The sequence below is a fragment of the Trachymyrmex septentrionalis genome, unplaced genomic scaffold, assembly GCF_001594115.1.
Source record: "Trachymyrmex septentrionalis isolate Tsep2-gDNA-1 unplaced genomic scaffold, Tsep1.0 scaffold17, whole genome shotgun sequence".
NCBI lineage: Eukaryota > Metazoa > Arthropoda > Insecta > Hymenoptera > Formicidae > Trachymyrmex > Trachymyrmex septentrionalis.
This window is the reverse complement of record NW_017304864.1, coordinates 197,004-216,053: the sequence shown is the minus strand read 5'-3', so window position 1 is coordinate 216,053 and position 19,050 is coordinate 197,004. Positions and strand designations below refer to the sequence as shown.

Here is a 19,050-nt window from a genome sequence, read left to right as displayed (position 1 = left end):
ACACACACACACACACACACACACACACACACACACACACACACACACACACACACACACACACACACACACATTTAAATAGAAATAAATAAAATCGTATGCAAATAAAACAAGAATCGCTGCCATTATTTAGGCCGATATAAATAGAGATCGATTAAAATTGCAATTTACGTACGTGAATATCGGTGATGTGAAGCGACTGGTTCCTTCGAGTTAGCCGACGAGCGTGGAAGTCAGTCTAAACTGGAGAGAAATAACGAAGGGAAACGGCCAAGAGTGTTTTCTAACTCACGCGGTTATCGTTGGAATGTTAAAAGGCCCAACTCCTCGTCAACTCGGATTTATTCGAATTAAAAGCTTGCAGGGCCGCACGCGATGATGCGAAAACGATATTCATTCTTCACTCCTCGCCCGCCGCGCTTTTACCGCGAAATATAACATGACATGATCGCCATCTGCAGTCTGTAACATAAACGTTCGAAGACACTTCGATAAAACAGTTTCATTTATTGATTGAGTGAAGATAAAAGCGCAAGCGTTGTTACCGGTATTCTTGTTGCATCGTCAATTAGTTCTCTATTTCACAAGTCTCGTAGCGCGACAAAAAATGTTTAGGCAAATGATTTTGTTGATGTAATAAGCGGAGTATTATTTAACAGAAAAATAAATAAATAAATAACCATTGCAAGTGTTTTCGTGATTTGATTCGTTTGTTAATTTCGTTTAATCAGGTGAAATGAATGAAACTAATGAGTTGCCACCGGGGACGGCATCGCTACTTGAGGAACTTGAAAGTACGTATCGGTCTGATGTCTTATGTGATTTGTGACACTCACGCTATTGTGATGTGTACACTCACGCACCGGTTCTTACTATATTTTATGATATTTCGTCCTTCTGTCATTGTCACTTGGTCATACCTTGCAACCTATCTAATGAACGTATTACAGACTAACACAAATTAATAATTTTTATTACATTAATAATTATAATAATATATAATTCATTAATTGCATTAATAATTATATTCTTCAACACAATAAAACTTGTTAAATTATGAACAAAATGTGTGTAAATCTATTGAATGTAACAAAGTCATGATATGTCTGAAATTTGAAAAATTTATGTTCTTAACGTATGTTCTAAACGTATATATCAATACATTTCAATTATGACATTTACTTCTTGTTTAGAAAAACTTATGGTTTTATTGAGAGATGGCAGAACGTTAATTGGCTATCTTAAAAGTGTCGATCAATTTGCTAATATAGTACTTCAAAGTACCATTGAAAGAATTCATGTTGGTCAAGAGTATGGTGACATTCCGAGAGGTATTTTCATAGTAAGAGGGGAGAATGTTGTGCTTTTAGGAGAAATAGTAAGCGTTACATAAACAGAGAGATATTTGTTATAATTCTGTTAATAAACACTAATAATTCTATGCAATGTTCAATTAACGAATATATCCATATTACAGGATATAGAGAAGGAAAAAGTATTGCCGTTGAAAAAGGTGACAGTGGATGAAATTTTGGATGCTCAGAGGCGCGAACAAGAGTCTAAGCAGGAGCAGAAAAAGCGAATAAACAAAGCTCTGAAAGAGCGAGGTTTTGCGTATATACCAGATTTAAGTCATGATGATATGTACTGATGCACAAATGCACATATTTTTTTGTATCAAAAAAATTTACCTAATTAATTTACGTTAATTAAATATAACTATTATGAGATTTACAATAGCATGTTACTTGCCAACCATCTGTAATGTTGTTTATAAAGTCGTAATATCTCTGAAAAACTATCAGTCTTGTATTTTAAGAAAAAAGATAATGCATATTAGTTAGATTTATATGATTTTTACAAATAGCATATAATATAGGTATAAATAGCATATAATATAGATTAATTTTGAATAATGTTAAGATACTCAAATTCTCATATAAAATCATAATTAAATGCTATATTATGGGAGTTTCTTATATAGGTTATTTTACTTATAAATATTTATTCTAAATTTTGCATTGCATAAATTATTTATTTAAGATAAAGGTAATAATTACACTTGATATATCAAAGCGTATCGTTATGTATTGTGCAATTTGATGATTACAAAATGAACTAGAAAAATATTTTGTTGCATTTTATAGCAATACACAGCTTTTACAAACGTCTTTATTAACATTGTCACAAAAGAAAAATAAGATTCTTTTAAATATCTTGCATCGTATGCACAGTTAATAACGATTTAATTTTCACGTAAATGGAATAAATAATCCAGTTATTGTTGGATAATAAATTTATATTCGAGACAAAATTATATATAGGATACTCCACGCAATTAAACAAAACTGTAATTTGAAAACGGAGATAGCAAAAATATTATAAGATAAAATAAAATGATTTTGGATGCTTCACATTTCTGTATTATTTTCATATTTTTGTGTGTTACAAAATGCAGTCGCATTTTTTTTAAATAAAATTTCATATTCTTGAATGCATTAATCAATGCAATTTTTCCTTCTCTACAAAAAACCTATTATAAAGTTATGTCTAAAAATTATCATGAATATCTGATAGGTAACTTTGAAATCAGAAAAAATAAATTTCTAAATTAACGATTTATACATATATATATATAAACATAACTTTATAATAATTTTTTATAAAGCAGGAAACTGCATTAGTGTACCTAAAAATATGGAATTTTACTTTAAGCGCAACTGTACTTTATAATAGCACTTGTATACAAAAATGTATGAAAGTAACGTAAAAATATGAAGTATCTAAAATCGTTTCATTTTCCTTCTGACATTTTTCCTATTCAAGTTGCCTTAAATAAATAGCTCTGTCCAATTATGTGAAACTCTCTGTATAAAAAGTCGTACTGATAAACTTAAATTAATTGGCAACTCTCCTTAGCCTTAGTATACAACGTACAGAGAAATCTATTTAAACTTAACGATATATTACTATACTAATAATTAAATAATTTGTATGGATAGCTTAAAATGATGTCTCTTGAAAGCTATCTTTCAAGCTTTTTGTTGGCTTTAATGTCGACTCGTCGAGCAATTTATGTTTGCACTCTTCGCTTCTTGTGTTCTTGACCACACTTTCTCTCGCGGATTTTTTAGAATCATTTCGTTGTAAGCTAGTCCCTCGTTTTCTCGGAGAAGACAATTCCTCTGTTTTCTCAGTGGAATTATTTGCACTATTCGTGCTGCCAGACGCAATGCCGGAAGTGTCAGATTCTGGTTGATTACCGTCCAAGCAACATAGTAAACTATCAGACAAAGTATCGTCATTTAATATATTCAAATCGGATTCCGATTGCTCGAAGTCTCCTGTCCGCGATGTAAAACTGAGATCGACAGGACTGGCGGTTAATACACTTCTTGACAACAGATATTCCCTGAACGTGCTCGTTATGGACATTGAACTTTGTTGCGTACAGGCGCAACAGTTTGCAACAGATTGTATACAGCTATGTTTCTCGAGCGTGTCTAATCTGTTATTTTCTTTATTCTCGACATCTTTTGTATAAGCTAACGCATTGTCTGTACTGCTGTATGTCTGAGATTCCTCTAAAATGGAAGCGCAATTATTTATTGTACTAACCATATCTAGATTGGGTCCACGTAAATCGCAACTATTGCTGCCAGTGACGAGATTGCATAAATTTGAAGTTGAAACAATCATTACAGGCTTCCTGGAGCGTGGAGTCATCATAGTTTCCTATTACAAATTAAAAAATTGATGTATTTTTAGGTTTATATTACAATTTTAATTTGACATTTACTTCAATATTTTAGTATTTTTAAATTACATATATATATTTTATATAGAAATATGTTAGTTTCAATTTATGTACCTGCATGGCTTTCGTCATCTTTGTTGCGCTTTGCGTAATCGGACTCATGCTTCTATCATTGTTAGTAATAGGGGTCAAGATATAGTCGTTAGTTGCCAAGCTTCGTAATAAGCTTGATGGCGTCGAAGTATGAACGGCGTACACATTCCTGAATCTGTTTTTTACTATCGGAGACTGTAAATTATATGTACATGCATTTTCAGCGTGCGATTCAACATTCAAAGTAGTTTTGGACGATTTTACATTCGAGATATAAGTTTTTGAAGGAAAGTTTTTTACATTTGATGTTGCAACAGATGTGAGGACGGATTCTGAGTTTCGCCGCATGAATTTACTATTGTCCATTAAATTATTATGAGTGGAGTACAAGTCAGGTGGCTCACTAAGTGGTCGTGTTAGTTTATCAGTGTCAGAGTGACTATCCTCATCAATCATTACATTAATTTCTTGTAAACTTGAACTCAAACTAAGTTCGACAGAACCCAAGTCCTGTTTTGTATCATGTGTGTTTTTTCCATCTAACTCATCTTTCGTATCTGTAGATTCATCGATTGATATTATCTTTTTTGTTCTACAACTTGTCAAAGTTTCATTCTTAATGCTATCTATACTATTTGTGTGTTTGGCATGTAAAAGATCATTATTAGTTGTATCACAGTTTTCCATGCTAAGTTCATCATTTGATTTGCTAAAAACCGCTCTTGCCGGAAGAAATGAATCTTCTAACTTCTATACAGGACATGCAAAGAAAAATAGATAAAAGTAATAAACGTGCTATTTTTATACACAAACAAATGAATGTATAACAAAAAATATTCCATAGAAAGACAAAGATTATAAGGAAACTAACCGTTGACAATATATTTTCTTCACTGCTCGATCTAGTGATATTGCATCCGATATTAATGTCAACGAATTTCTTGTGGCTTAGGATTTTCTTTTGAAAGATGTGTTTCTTAATGGAATCTCCAAGACTTTTGGTTTTGCAATTCTTTACGTGCCTGGGTGTACCTTGTCCATTTTCCTTGTTAAATTGTTTTACAAGTCGCCGCTTTTTGGCAGATTCTGGCATGGCTTGTATATGAGCGTATAGTTGAGCCAAAGCTGCCTGCGTATCTTGCGTGGAATTAGCCTTCGCTGTTAATTTACGATCGACAAAGCTGAATACAGTATGGGCTGTACTAGTTGCATCTGGTATTGACTCGTTTAACTGTAATCGTAAATCTTTTTTTATCATATTGCGCAAAGATAAGGCAGAGTATCATTTTAAATTTGAAACTTACATCAGTCTTCTTAGGGCTCAGCAATTTTCTTTCTTGTTCCACCCAATATGCTCTTATATCTGTAGCCAATTTCGGTGGAATCTCAAACAATTCCGTACTTTTCCTAATCATAAATGCAACTAGACACGACAGATTCTGAGAATTGATATGCAAAGCTTCAGGTGTCAGTTTTCGTGGACACAATAAGTGAGGTGTAAAGAGAGTGGCTAGCGTGTCACTGTTCATTTTGTTACTATGTTCATAACTTGCCGTCTTGTTCAATAAGGTAACAATAGCTTTCAGTAAAATTCTGTTAGGAGGTGGCAAAAGCAGCAACAGCAATTGTAAGGAACTCAATAGTCTTGCATCATTTGATTTTGCATCCAAGCTGCACAATTCTGCAAGTAATTTATAAGATCATAGTAAATATGTTCTATATATTATAAGTAAAATTATACGCTTTGTTTGTATTACCAGCAATCTGGCAATGCGCTGGATAATGTAAATCCGTCAAGAGTGGTTCGGACAGTTCTGCCAGAAAGGTTTTTAATACAGAGGCACAATCGTGTACACTAAATCTACCATCATTAAGATCTAAAAATACACCTTGAGACATAGCTGTTTTTAAATCCTGCTGTCTTGTTAATTTTCCAGTCCGTCGGAATATTCCTTCTTGTATGATGTCTATAGGATAAAAAGAAAGCTATATTTAATTCCATTCTTGAATTTTCTATTATCTAACATATTTACTTACTTTGTTCCTTAGACAGATAATCTATCAACTGCGTCAAATGATTTATACCATCCTCAGATAACATAACACCTTCTGTACCTTTTTCTAAATTGACTGAAGATTTGGATTTTTTGGTGAAGCTTAGAAGACCCCACTTCTTCAATCTTGCTTTCTCAGTAATACCGTCACTGCTAAAGAAGGATCGATCAAGATATTATCAGCACATTATACAATTCGATTACACTTATAATGAAGATTTTGTCATAATAGAGAATAATTTATAAATTACGATTAATAAGCTAATTGTCGTAGCTGTTATCAATAAAGCAGGCAAAATAAAAAATGAAAATTAGATCTTGTTTGTTAGTGTCAACGGTATACTAATCATGCAAGAAACATGGGTAGCCGTGCGCAACGGTATCACTTACTCTTCCGTGTTAAGATCCAGTTCGAAGGACAAATGCATTTTTACGAGCGTGTGAAATTGCTCGGGATTGACTTTTCGCATTCTAAAAGCCAACTTTCCATCCACCCCGTCGTTAAAATCTGCCATCGTTGTGTATATGGAAGAACGAGCAATTTAAACGCGCTCCTACATGTTGAATCCGGCAAACGGTAGTGATACCACACGTTGACGGTCATAACACTCAAAAAAATTAATTGCGAATCGAGAAGACCATCTAGGGAATTTTAAGGCTATGCGCAGCACCGCAGTACGTTAGAAATTTGGGTATATATCATTTGTCCACATCGCTAATTTAACATTGACTAATTTAAAATAATAATAATCTCATTGGTAAAGCAGTAAAAAAAAAATATTAGAAACTGACTGATGTATCACCGCTCTCTAGAAATTTGGCTTTATCCAGAGATTATTGAATTCTCTGGCAGTTGCTGCATGAGGAATCAATGAGGAATCAATGAGGAATAACAGTAATCTGTTAGGGGCTTCGCACAATAAAAAGAACAGGGAACAGGCAAAATCATGTATTGTGGAATACACAGTTTCTGATAGGTTGAAATTCTTATTCTCTGTTCTCTATTTCTTTTATTATGCGGAGTCCTTTAATTTCATAGATTTCTGTATATTTCTTCTTCGTCTTTTCTCCTGAAGAGAAAAGGAAAAAAGATGAACTTAGTGCAAAAGTTCAGCTAAAACAGAACAGGCCTATTATTAAAGATTTCAAGCAACTCGAACAGACTCTGTTAACTGAATCGCACCGACACACCCTCTAGTAGTACATAGAAGTTTGTGGCCATTTGTGGCGCGATCACGGGAGACACCTGTGACCACGGCGAGGTGTATGCAAACGTGGAAGGGATAACATGGCTACCGCCTGGTGACGTTCCGTTCGGCCGTCGTGGTTATCAGATGCTTCGGAAAACATCTGGTGAACGTTCAGCGAACGTACCGCCGATAACGATCTTGTCAAGAGAGTACCCGCGTGTCGAGGGTTACGATCGTTCGCGAGTAAGCCGCCGTGCAGTGACATCAGCAACATGATGAACATGTGGAAAGTGCGGGAGCTGATGGACAAGGCGTAAGTCCACGCTAACCCTCCCGAGATATCTTGTCTCTAACCTCGCCTTGCCTCTGTTTCTCAGGCACATTTCTGTACTTTTTCTCGGCTTCTCACACTTTCAATTCCATGGTCCCCGATGCGATTGTACGAGTTGAAAAATCGTGCACGACACGCTCTGCGAGGCTCGTCCTCGAGAACGTGTCACGCGCGTTACGTATCACGAGTGAGAACGGATGACGTTACATTCGAAAATCCTCGGAGCGAGAGGGGAGGAGGGAGAGACTCGTAAAACAGGAACGACGCGGAGATAATTTTATGGCGCGACCTTGAAATTCGATAAGGAGATCCGCGATAAACGATGCGAAAGTAATCATAGAATTGATGACGGATGGCATGAGTCTCCCCCTCTTCCTCTCCCCAGCTATTTTCCTCCGATGGGCATGTATTTATTTTATGCTCTTCGCGAAATTCTCTGCTCCTCCCCGATTTTCGGAACCTATTCCTTTCCTCGCTTTTCTAATTATTTTCTTTGCATTCGACGTTTAAATAGGATCGGAGAGTAAACTCCTCGCTAAGAATCTAAAAATTAACGTAGAGAAAAATGCGGGAGAAATTGGTTTTTTAAAAATTCGCGCCACTTTAATATCTTATTTTTCATGCGTTTCATGCATATCTTTTCGCCGAAAATTTTCTTTAAATTTTCTTTTTATTTTCGAGATTTCGAAAGCAGAATTCGCTAGCTTATTTCAGTTTGCTTCACTTCCCGCTGAATGACACGATTGATGAAGTAAATTCATTTATTGCCTCAAGCATGCGAGATCTATAGAGAAATTTATTCACGCCATATGACATTCCGATTCTTATCATTTGTGATTGAATACTCGTTTAGAATTACAAAAGTCTTCGACTCGTATACTCTTTCATATCCTTCCATTCTTCGTATCGACTTTAAGAGTATGAAGACCGTCGTTACTAGCTTTTGCCAATATTTATAAAGATAAGATCTGATAAATGTATTATTATTTAGTTATTAAATTTACACGGCTATTTCGTCGACTTACTTAAATGGAAATATTAACAATTTAAGTTTATTCTTGTAAAATTTCGTTTCTCTGTATCCTATCTTTTAATATAAAAGCAAAACTGAATCTTTATATATATACATGTGTGTGTGTGTGTGTGTGTGTGTGTGTGTGTGTGTGTATTTTGTATATTTATTTGAAAGTTAAAATGTTATTTAGTTATCAAAATTAAATGACTACTCTGACGATTTATTTACTAAAAATAATACAATTTCTCTGTACAAAAATATAAATTTGTAAATTTATCCTTGCGTTTTATTTCTATATTCTGTATTTTAATACAAAAGCAATGCTGAATTTCTAGTTATATTTTTATTTTATGTATTTGTTGAAAGCGATATTATAAAAAGTAATAAAGAAAATATGAGTCTTAAAGTTTTATACTAGATGTAATGCATTGATACTGACAATGAGTAATTATTAATATCTTTGAAATAATAATTAATAATTGGTAATTTTTTTATTTAACAATTACATTCTTCGGATAAAATTTGGAAATAAAATATTTTTTTTTGGAATGTCAAAAGATTAACAGGTTGTCATAAAACTGAAAATCAGGGAAAGTCAAGGAATTTTTCAAAATTAAAAAAAAATTAATTCTAACTTCTTTAAAGAAGTTTAAAGCCTAGAATTATTTTTTATACGTACATCACACGTACACTTATGTAGTTTTAGAATATTATTAACTTAACGATTATAAATGCAAACAGTGTTAGCAACATTAATAGTAATTTACATTTCTATGTTAAATTGATCTCTCAACAAAATATTTAACGGTTTTCAAGTCAAGACGAAAATACAAAATTTCAAAGTATTGTCGAATGTCAGGAAAAATCATGAAATTTTATCTAGAAATCAAAGAAAAGTTATGGAATTTTAGAGGCAATTAGGAATTTATGACAACTCTGTAATAAATTAATAATTATAATTATATTGATATTATATTAATAAAATAAATTAATAATTAATTTTATTAACTTATTTTTAAATTGATAAATATGATTGAGTATGGAATTTTGCGAAAAATGTTTATATTAACTTGTAATATAGACATATTTTACAATCTCGTACTTAATTATAATCATCTAAAATGACATGCGGTCGATATAGTTACAGCGTTGCATTGAATTAATAATTTTAATAAATTAATTAAGTTCGCGAGTAGTTGATTACATTAATTTGCGAACTCATAAACTTGATAAAAATTAATCTCTAATTACGAACCGACATAGTAAGCCGCATGAGGTACTCGCAAAGCTACATAATGGCTTTAAACTGTAATTATTTACGTAATTCACGGCTCTGTGCACTTTTGTTCTCGCATGAATGCGCTTTGCACGTCGCTATGCTGTGTTCGCAAACCAAACTAGGTAGGCAAAAAGAGAGGGAGGGGAGATTGTTACTATATCTATACTTAATTATTCTTCATAAAGAGTGTAACGTTAATAATAGGAAGAGCATCATTGTAATCTTTTCGTATTTGCGTGATCCAGCTGTAAAAGCTAACTGCGATCAAAGATATATATGATACAGTTTCGTTCCATGTGTATGCGATAGATATTACACGGCTTTATCGGTTTTTCTTTCTTTTTTTTTTGCGAGAATCATTACTGAGTAATTCGTGATATGACGAGTATAATATAACGTTATTACATATCTTTAATAACGGATAATTTATGATTTTGCACACGTCACATTTGCACATGCGAAAATACATTACAATGAAATACTGCATTTGTAGGACCAATGTCGTAATGAATTATACGGAAACAGAGGCCAAAGTTCGGGAGGCAACTAATGACGATGCATGGGGTCCCACAGGTACGATCTGTGCTTCCGGCAATATAGTTTCATGTTACTTTTTACGTGAAACACCTGTAAATTAATTATACGAGATGCATTACTTTTTAAGGGGCAATGATGCAAGAACTGGCTCAGGCCACATTCACGTACGAGCAATTTCCAGAAGTGATGTCCATGCTCTGGAAAAGGATGTTGCAAGAGAATAAACGAAATTGGCGACGAACGTACAAGGTATGCGATCGTTTTTCTTGCAATTATTGCATCACATTTAAGAAAAAAAAAAACAATTTACTTTATATATGGAAGATATTGAAGGCAGGATCGTTATATAAAATAATGAACGAAATGCTCATGAATATAAATGCGTTTTACTTTTCATATTTTATTAGCTTATTTCATTAATTTTTATTTTTTCACAGTCATTGCTTCTCCTTAATTACTTAGTTCGTAATGGCTCGGAACGGGTCGTCACATCATCACGCGAGCACATCTATGATCTCAGGTCTTTAGAAAATTATACCTGCATCGATGAATTCGGGAAAGATCAAGGAATAAACATTAGACATAAAGTTAGGGAATTAATTGATTTTATTCAAGACGATGATAAACTTAGGGAGGAAAGGAAAAAGGCTAAGAAAAATAAAGATAAATACGTTGGTTTATCGAGCGAAGCGATGGGAATGAGATTTGGGGGTGGTGACAGATGGATGGACAATCCTAAGTGGAACAAATCTGGCGTAGAGACATATAATGATTGGGACAATCGCGGAAAAGGATTTGAGGATGCGAATAACAGGTATTCGTCTAATATTTGCGTCTCTTATTGTATGTAAAAATTTAAAAAGAAATGTACTAGTTGGAGGAAATTTTTTTCTTTATCTAATTTTTACGTTTTTATATTGTAGTGACGATGGCGAAAGAGAAGACTCGGATAATGATACTAGCCCAAAGAAAAGTGGAAGAGAATATAGAGATACGTTGGATAATATAAATCAAATTGGTAAATCTGCTCAAACATCAATACCTTCTACAAATACATCCCCCGCGCGGACAACAAGAACTATCAAAAAAGTAGATCTTGGAGCAGCAGCGAATTATGGAAAAGAGCAATCTAATGTAAGTTCAAGAAATAAGTTTTATTTTGCTATTGTCTCTATGATGTATAATTAAACATGTAACTATATACCTGATAATTATAAATTAATTTGTACGCGCGTGTCCTTTCGTTTACAGAATAGTGCATCGGTACAACAAAATAGTAGTTTATCATCGCCGAAAAATCAACAGAAGACCAAAAATGATATATTAAATGACATTTTTGAATCACAAAATGATAATAATAGACTAGACGATGATGATTTCAATCCACGAGCGAATACTCAATCATTTGCTCAACCGCAAAATGCAAACGCAGATTTTGGCGATTTTACTAGTGCGTTTAATAATTCCGCGACGGTTAAGACGAAAGATAGTAATGATGAGTTCGCCGATTTCACGTCTGCCTTTAATAATGTTACTATATCTAATACTCCAAGTCAGCCTCAATCGCAAATTAATCTAATGGGTGTAACAATACCAACTATGAATAATCCGACAGTGAATAATATGAATAATAGTAATACAATGTATGCCAATACAATGCAAACGGCGGGCACAACGGCATTTACTGCAACCCCCGCTATCCAAAAGACGTCTAATGATTTATTTGATACTTTATCACCACAAGGTCTCAATAATCAAATCACAAATAACAATACAGGTAAGGGATCATTAGATTGTAAAAATAATCACACAGAAATTTAAAGCTTAATTTAATAAATGATGGTGTGAATTTTTACATATAATTTATTATTGAAAATAATTTCGTATTATTTCTTTTAGTGACGTCAAATACGGATCTCTTATCGGACTTGGATAGTTTGAATGCCCCAACCATGAGGTTACCTGATGGACGAATAAACAGCTCGAATAATTCGAACATTTTCATGGGAATAAACAACACACCTACCGGCAATTACGCAGGTGAGTATATACGCAGTTAAGAAGCGTAGTTTGATTAATTTCTTTAATTAGCGATTAGCTCAAGTTTTATTAACAATATTTCATTATAACTATAAATTATATATAACATACATAATATTTTCATCATAAGGTGCATATATTGTACAGATCCCGAAATTAAATTGTATTGAAATATTTCTAAATTGCTCTAATATTATTAATTATATATTAATTATTATAGATATATAGTAAATATAAGAATTTTAAATCGCCATTGCATGCGTTTGAAAGAAATCCTTGCGTGAAATATATATTCTCGGAGTTTGAAGCTAATGTATTCCCACAAGATAGTCTTTCCTTGCAGCCTGTAAATACGAAGAAAGCGACGTATCAATCGAGAATGTCTCCAATAATGCCGCCAATCAATTATTGGAAGTATTATGTACCATGTGCGATATTAAAAGTTCCACTGATTTGGAGAGAATAAGATCGTCCATTTCGAACTACATCAGATTTTTACCAGGATCTGTTACTCCTCAAAAATACAGTGGTATTGATTTTGATACGAAAGTGGATGCTATATTGTATGGAAGAATTTTGGAAGAGATAATCAGTAAATTTGATCGTGATTGGCCATTAAGTGAAGATGGCCTGGATCCCTTGATCGAAAAATTAATAATCATCGACGGTGCAACGATCTTCATGTTATCGGAAGCTTTAAGAGCTTTAATTACTACTTTAAATGAGTCTAAGGATGAGAAGAAAACTCATGTTATTTCAATGTTATTGAACAATTTATTAAAGAGCGAAGCGATATTTTCGGGGATATTGGACGCATGTAGAAACGAAGTGCGATCTCACATGCAGAAGGAAGAACTTGATCAAACTTTGCAAAATACAATACAAATTTTGATCTCCTTGCCTAGTCGTGTATCAAATAAACTGCAATTAAACACGCCTAAGTCTTACATGCCACAAGTTTATGTGAAAATACTTTGTTTTCACATATGTTGTGCAATATCGTTTATTAATGAATTATATAGATATGATATTAAACTAAGAACATCTGTACTCTCAGTTTTAATTAGCAAGATCGTAGTTAGCTTGAAACCATGCGATTTTACATTCTTTGTCGACATTGTAGAAGAATGGTATCTCGAAAACAAAAAGAACGAGCGATGTCTAGTCGAAGATATATTTCGCGAATTGGATTCAGCCGCCATTGAATACATAGCTGTTTTGTTCTTGAAGCATTGTGATTCTAAACTCGGCGTACGTCCCATTTTCGGAAATTTAATAATGGAACCGAATTGGAAATATATTTTAACAACCAAAATTCCTTTAATGCGTTATTACGAGGACGAGAAACTTCTTATAAACCTGGTTTCTTATCTATCATCTTTTTCGAGTGAAAATAATATTTTATTAGAATTACTTATTAAACTTTTAGAAATTTGGAGGGATAGAAGTATTTTGAATCACGTATCTGTAGAACAGCACAAATACATTACGAAGTTGATTGTTCTATCTGTAAAAACTTGTAAAGATCTTTTAAGTCGTACTGAAAGAGATCAGTGCCAAAAACTGTTGCTTTCCGGAGTATCTATTCATCTCGAGTGTACAAACATAACTTTAAGAGCGATGGGCATGATAGTGGCCGAGATTTGCATAAATTCTTTATGTAATACCGAAAATGTACCGAAATTAAAGTTCGAATACGATACCATGCCTGCGCAAGTATTAGAATTACTTCAATCTCTAAAGGATCTAAATACGCTTGCAACGATTGTACATGTAAAAGAGCAATATGAACGAGGCGATGATATAACAATTGGAAACATTGTTTTCGATTCTATGAGTAGCAGGAAGATCTATGAATTAGGCGTTGATTGCGATATTTTACCCGCCGTTAAAAATCTGTTAAACGAAAAAATTGAAGAGAACACACACCTGTCGAAAACCAGCGCAATAAAAGATAATCTAACGAAGAAGAATGAAACGAATCAACAGACAAAATCAAATGCCAATGACGATTCGGATCTGGATAGTGACGACGACTTAGTCCCTTACGATATGAATAACGACAAACCGCCCAGTAAGGTACGTCCGATGTACTTACGGGATTTGCGTGATAATTTAACGGACGAACGTACTTTTTCCAATCCCGATGTTTTTTCTGAATCCTTGCTGGTCTGCGAAGAATTAATATTAACACAGCTATCGAACGACGATGTATCTTTCGCGATAGAACTCTTACAGCTTCTCGTCACGTTGAAGCAACAGTCTTACATGGAGAATTTTGAACTTGTGATTTTTAAATGTTGCGTAGCGATTGTAACTGTGCGTCCGAAAGAATGCGCCGAGTTTCTTTGTAAAGAGTTCTATGAAGACACTGGCAAGTACTCACTGAGTCATCGCTTATTGTTCCTGGATATATTGGCCGAATCTGCTAGGCAGTTATCAAAAATAGATATCAAAGATGCAGATAACACCGACGTTACCGTAGATACGGCGATTAAAAAGAAACGAATTCCAAGTCGCATATCATTTTTTATCGATACACAAGAAAATAAAAGGCAACAAGTGTGGTACAACGAAGACTTCGACATTGATTTAGAAGCGTCGGAAGATCAATCTATGAATTGGCAAGAAATTATCGATAAAAGAATTGCGTCGCGTACGAGACGATTTGCACATAACTCTAAATCTCTTAAATTACATATTAATCACTTTGGAAATGTAGCATCTGCATTTTTCTATCCGCTTCTGCACGGCTTTGGCCGTCGTGATATCCTTAAGCTTAATGGCTTAAGAATTTATTCGGATCAGGAAAATATTTTATTATTACGTTTCCTGAAAACGTTATCTGCCATAATGTTAGCGGCGCAAAATTGTTCACTGGCATCAAAGATGGGCAAAGAAATATTAGAGCTTCTGTGGACAGTGAGGAATCACGATGAAGCGACTGTGAGATTAGCCGTTACAGAAAATATCGGATCTGTACTTATTGCAGTGCCGAAGGATGCTATCATCGACGAATTGTCTGAACCCTTGATGGAAATAAGAGAATGGCTTCTATTATCACAGAACGTCGTTAACGGCGAACACGATGCAAATTGCAGGGCTTTAAACGCGAAAGTGTTAGCCTTCATCAATTTGATTATAAGCTCTACTTTTAAGCGTGTAGATTGATTGAAGATTTCAATCAATCATTATATAATATTGTTACATAGAACTTTTCATTTTTACAGTATTACAATCATTTATATAACTATATGTATGTAATACATTTTCACGCAGAATATATTTTGTTTTTAGAATTAATTTTTCTTTTTTCTGTTTGTGAAAATTACAGAAATGGATTATGTGTGTAATTTAAATACAAGAAAACTGTTATCAGTGTAATTTTTAGTTGATAACCTGTCTATATATAAAAATTATGTAATATATTATGTTATTAGTGTTTTCCAAAATTAAAAACATTGAAAGCATTTCATTTTTCATGAAGTGAAATAAAATATTTAACACATATATGACTTATGCGATAAAAATAATTGCTTTGTAGGACAATGTTTAATTAATTCAAATGCTTTATCAATATATAGCATCAAATAAAATAAATCTATTTTCTATTATAAATTTTAATATTATAATATTAAACTGTTTTTATGTATATATTGGAACATAAAAAAATTTATATGTACTTGTAGATTCTTATACAGATATGAGATAACAACTACAATGCATGCTATAAATTAAAATTAGTGTCATATTTAGGATCGGTCGGATTGTCGCCCGTCACGAATCTTCTTCCACCTACAACCATCAATACTAGAAATCAAACATCTAATACGACGTCTTCTACGCAAGTCGGTTCGACTTGGGCTGGTTCGGGATTGAATATCGACCTCGATAACATAATGGGTAGTAAAACAAAACAAACTGGCCCAGCACCGACGATGAACCAATTGGCTAGCAACAGCCCACAACATCAGATCAAAATAGGACGTAAGTAATTTCTTAACGATCTGTTTGCAGATTGCTATAGGGTCGCTTTTCTATTAAGTACTGTATTGATAAAATTGTTTTCTGATTGATAAACTGAGATAGCGTTACGTTCGATAAAACGCAATTGTCTCTGTTAATCTTAAGTGATTTTTAAATTAGAGAGCTATTATAGTCTGAACACCGTCTCATTCTTAACTGCTGGAGTATGAATGAGTAAGAATAAAATTGTGTATGCCTATAGCAGCAGGAATGGGATATATGTCACCGGTGCAATCTCTACCACAGAATCAGCAGCAGCAACCTAATGCATCGTTCTTTCCTGCATTCCAATAAAGGATTACATGTTCAGTCTAGAACACAAAGTCTTGAGACACAATATGCAAAAATTTAAGCTTTACGCAGAAACGTGTCACTATTTATTTCAATTGATTGAAATTAACGATAATAAATCTTTCCGCCAACATTTTCCGCCTGGGCTCCAGTTTATACAGGGTTCAATGTTAAACGATTATATATAGCGAAATATTTTCTATTAGCGTTCAAGCATAACGTGCTCTAGGCATAACGTGTTTTAGGAGACATTGTATGTCAAAGACGTGTGTTCAGAAGACAATTCGAAAGGATAAATTGAAGCATGTCGGTATTTTGTAATTTTTATTTATATAAGAAGTATCTCGATACTACGATACAAATTCTTAACAATTGGTATTTATATATATACATAAATATAAAAAACGATATCTAGTAAAAAAATACTATACAATAATAACAAATAACATACAAGCAAATCAATCATTTTTCCTGATTATTGCGAGGCAGCTTGATACAGTCTAAGTCTAAACCAATAATTAATGTAAAGGCGACGACAAGCAGCATTCCTGTAACTTGCAAAAAAATGCGTGTAACTTCTGTAATATGCATTATACTACTTGTGTGTTATGCGGGAACAAATTTGGCAGGAATTATTGCCGTATGTGTATTTTATACATAATGTATATTAATCTTGGAAGAATTGGGATTATGCCTTATAGATAAAATGTATCATAAAAATATATACATATTATGAAAAAAAAAAAACTCGGAAGAGCATTATCTAATTAGCATTCACTTCTCATCATGTGTACATTGTCTGGAACATGGACACAATGCGTGAAAAAGTTGATGCTTTTATAATTAAAATAGATTATATGAAAAATAACCATTACACTAGTATTAAAAACGTGTATGTAAAAATGACGGCAGCATAGGAATTGCGTGAGGAAAAAATGAATCATTAGTGGATATTATTAAGTGCTTCCCTCTTACAATTATTACGGCAGGAGAAATTACAATTATTAATTCTCTTTCGTAGAAAGAAATGTATAGATAGGAAAATATATTTTAGCATTTCTTTTATTGTGAAAAACTGAATTGAATTGAATCTAGCACAAAATGTGTAGGAAAACCGTTGTGTACGATTCAACATCAATTCATACGTGATTACAATCCAATATGAATTTAAGAATTTACTAATTGCGTAATTTTAATATGAATTAAAAGAAATTATTATTACATATGATATTATATCGTAAATTGAGCGACAAAAAATCGTTAGCATTTGATTACATCTTACTAACAATGAAATAATGCATATCCTTCAACATAAATGTTTATGGAATTATCATCACATTGTAGTTAATTCTAAGCAGCAATTAATATATCATTATTGTGTTATACATGTATGTAATCCCATTCACATCACTGTTCACGTTGTTATTTTTAATTTAGTTTATCTTTGCTGCATGATATTAAGATATTTTAAGTTACATGTCGCATAAATCTTCTATTACGATAAAGAATTTACATTATCAAAATTATGTATGCATCAGATGTATATATATTGATAAAAAAAAAGAGAGAAAGGTGCTTGGCATTTATCTTTCGATTTTTAACAGCAATAAGCAGGCAAAAATTTACAAGTTGAACAACTTTTAAAGTCAGTGGCAAAGCTGGACACGTTATATACATGTTATAAGAATGGTTTTTATTATCTATTTCTACACAAAGTATACAATGTAGTTTAATGTTACGAGATATTGAAGATCTCAGAAGCAATTGATATAATAGAAGCCATTCTGTATAATTACATAGAAAAAAGTATCGTGTCGAATAGTTATCCAATTGTTTAATTTTGCCCTATAAAGTTGACTCCAACAGATCATATGCTAGAGAGAAACTTTCCCGCGAGTACCAGAGACTGAATTATGTAAAGGCAAATCCTTTACATTTTCCATTATTTGAGCATTTTATATGAGGCAAGATGTTTAACAACATAGGCAGGGAGATATATTTTTCAAATATGAAAATATATTGTACAAATATATAAAAAGAGAAAAGTTTTAGTCAATTCAATGCATAGAATCATCAACCGATTATTAAGTGTTATTACGGGGGTGCATGTATAGTTTAGTGTTATAAAACCCTTTGTAAAACAAGTTAACACAAATCGCGAGAGTGCACCTATTGAAATTTTCTTATAACTGGCGAATTCTGCAATACTTTGCGCAATATAAATTATTATTCTTCATTTGTAGCTTATTGTTGTAGCTTATTATTTACGCGCGATAATATTGTTTATGATATTTAAGATTAATTGAATTGATACCATTATATTTTCTCCAAATTTTCATTTTATAAAATATTTAAAAAAAAACTTGAAAATTGAAATTCAGATAAAATTTATAGCAACGAAATCCTTAATACATTTTGTATAAATGTTTTATTGTGT

The 19,050-nt window shown here is 32.9% G+C and overlaps 3 protein-coding genes across 8 annotated transcripts in view; 2 read left to right on the top strand and 1 right to left on the bottom strand.

Annotated features, from left to right (window-relative positions):
* The first annotated feature begins 592 nt into the window (after window positions 1-592).
* On the top strand, window positions 593-1,751 carry LOC108746396 (U6 snRNA-associated Sm-like protein LSm1). The gene is made up of 3 exons (XM_018483136.1): window positions 593-794; window positions 1,194-1,378; window positions 1,478-1,751. Exons 1-3 carry the CDS (start codon window positions 737-739, stop codon window positions 1,649-1,651), a joined length of 417 nt encoding a protein of 138 aa, XP_018338638.1. The 5' UTR covers window positions 593-736; the 3' UTR covers window positions 1,652-1,751.
* Window positions 1,752-2,823: 1,072 nt separating this feature from the next.
* Window positions 2,824-6,468, bottom strand: LOC108746382 (rho GTPase-activating protein 19-like). 3 transcript variants are annotated; one of them, XM_018483116.1, is made up of 7 exons: window positions 6,295-6,468; window positions 5,888-6,057; window positions 5,608-5,817; window positions 5,155-5,531; window positions 4,722-5,081; window positions 3,872-4,600; window positions 2,824-3,735 (listed from the first exon to the last, which is right to left on the bottom strand). In XM_018483116.1, exons 1-7 carry the CDS (start codon window positions 6,417-6,419, stop codon window positions 3,004-3,006), a joined length of 2,703 nt encoding a protein of 900 aa, XP_018338618.1. In that variant the 5' UTR covers window positions 6,420-6,468; the 3' UTR covers window positions 2,824-3,003. The 3 variants fall into 3 exon arrangements, with proteins under 3 accessions (XP_018338618.1, XP_018338619.1, XP_018338620.1); XM_018483117.1 differs by having other exon boundaries at window positions 5,888-6,054; XM_018483118.1 differs by lacking the exon at window positions 3,872-4,600.
* Window positions 6,469-7,125: 657 nt separating this feature from the next.
* Window positions 7,126-19,050, top strand: part of LOC108746413 (clathrin interactor 1) — a 14,149-nt gene continuing 2,224 nt past the window's right edge. Inside the window, exons 1-9 of one of the 4 annotated variants that reach the window (XM_018483173.1) lie at window positions 7,126-7,407; window positions 10,213-10,292; window positions 10,384-10,505; window positions 10,694-11,070; window positions 11,180-11,390; window positions 11,508-12,033; window positions 12,156-12,296; window positions 16,053-16,283; window positions 16,528-17,820. In XM_018483173.1, coding sequence (XP_018338675.1) covers window positions 7,367-7,407; window positions 10,213-10,292; window positions 10,384-10,505; window positions 10,694-11,070; window positions 11,180-11,390; window positions 11,508-12,033; window positions 12,156-12,296; window positions 16,053-16,283; window positions 16,528-16,616 — 1,818 coding nt within the window. In that variant the 5' untranslated portion in view covers window positions 7,126-7,366 and the 3' untranslated portion in view covers window positions 16,617-17,820. Of the gene's footprint in view, window positions 7,408-10,212; window positions 10,293-10,383; window positions 10,506-10,693; window positions 11,071-11,179; window positions 11,391-11,507; window positions 12,034-12,155; window positions 12,297-12,639; window positions 15,504-16,052; window positions 16,284-16,524; window positions 17,821-19,050 lie in introns of those variants that run through there. The other 3 variants (XM_018483172.1, XM_018483175.1, XM_018483171.1) reach the window with 3 other exon arrangements.

Excerpts from the sequence above, each read along its gene's own strand:
- LOC108746396 (XM_018483136.1), top strand. The coding sequence starts at position 737 with ATGAATGAAACTAATGAGTTGCCACCGGGGACGGCATCGCTACTTGAG. Across the intron at positions 795-1,193 it reads GCTACTTGAGGAACTTGAAA|AAAAACTTATGGTTTTATTG; the intron begins GTACGTATCGGT and ends CTTCTTGTTTAG. Across the intron at positions 1,379-1,477 it reads TTGTGCTTTTAGGAGAAATA|GATATAGAGAAGGAAAAAGT; the intron begins GTAAGCGTTACA and ends TCCATATTACAG.
- LOC108746382 (XM_018483116.1), bottom strand. The coding sequence starts at position 6,419 with ATGGCAGATTTTAACGACGGGGTGGATGGAAAGTTGGCTTTTAGAATG. Across the intron at positions 5,532-5,607 it reads AGCGCATTGCCAGATTGCTG|AATTGTGCAGCTTGGATGCA; the intron begins GTAATACAAACA and ends AATTACTTGCAG. Across the intron at positions 4,601-4,721 it reads AAGAAAATATATTGTCAACG|AAGTTAGAAGATTCATTTCT; the intron begins GTTAGTTTCCTT and ends TGTCCTGTATAG.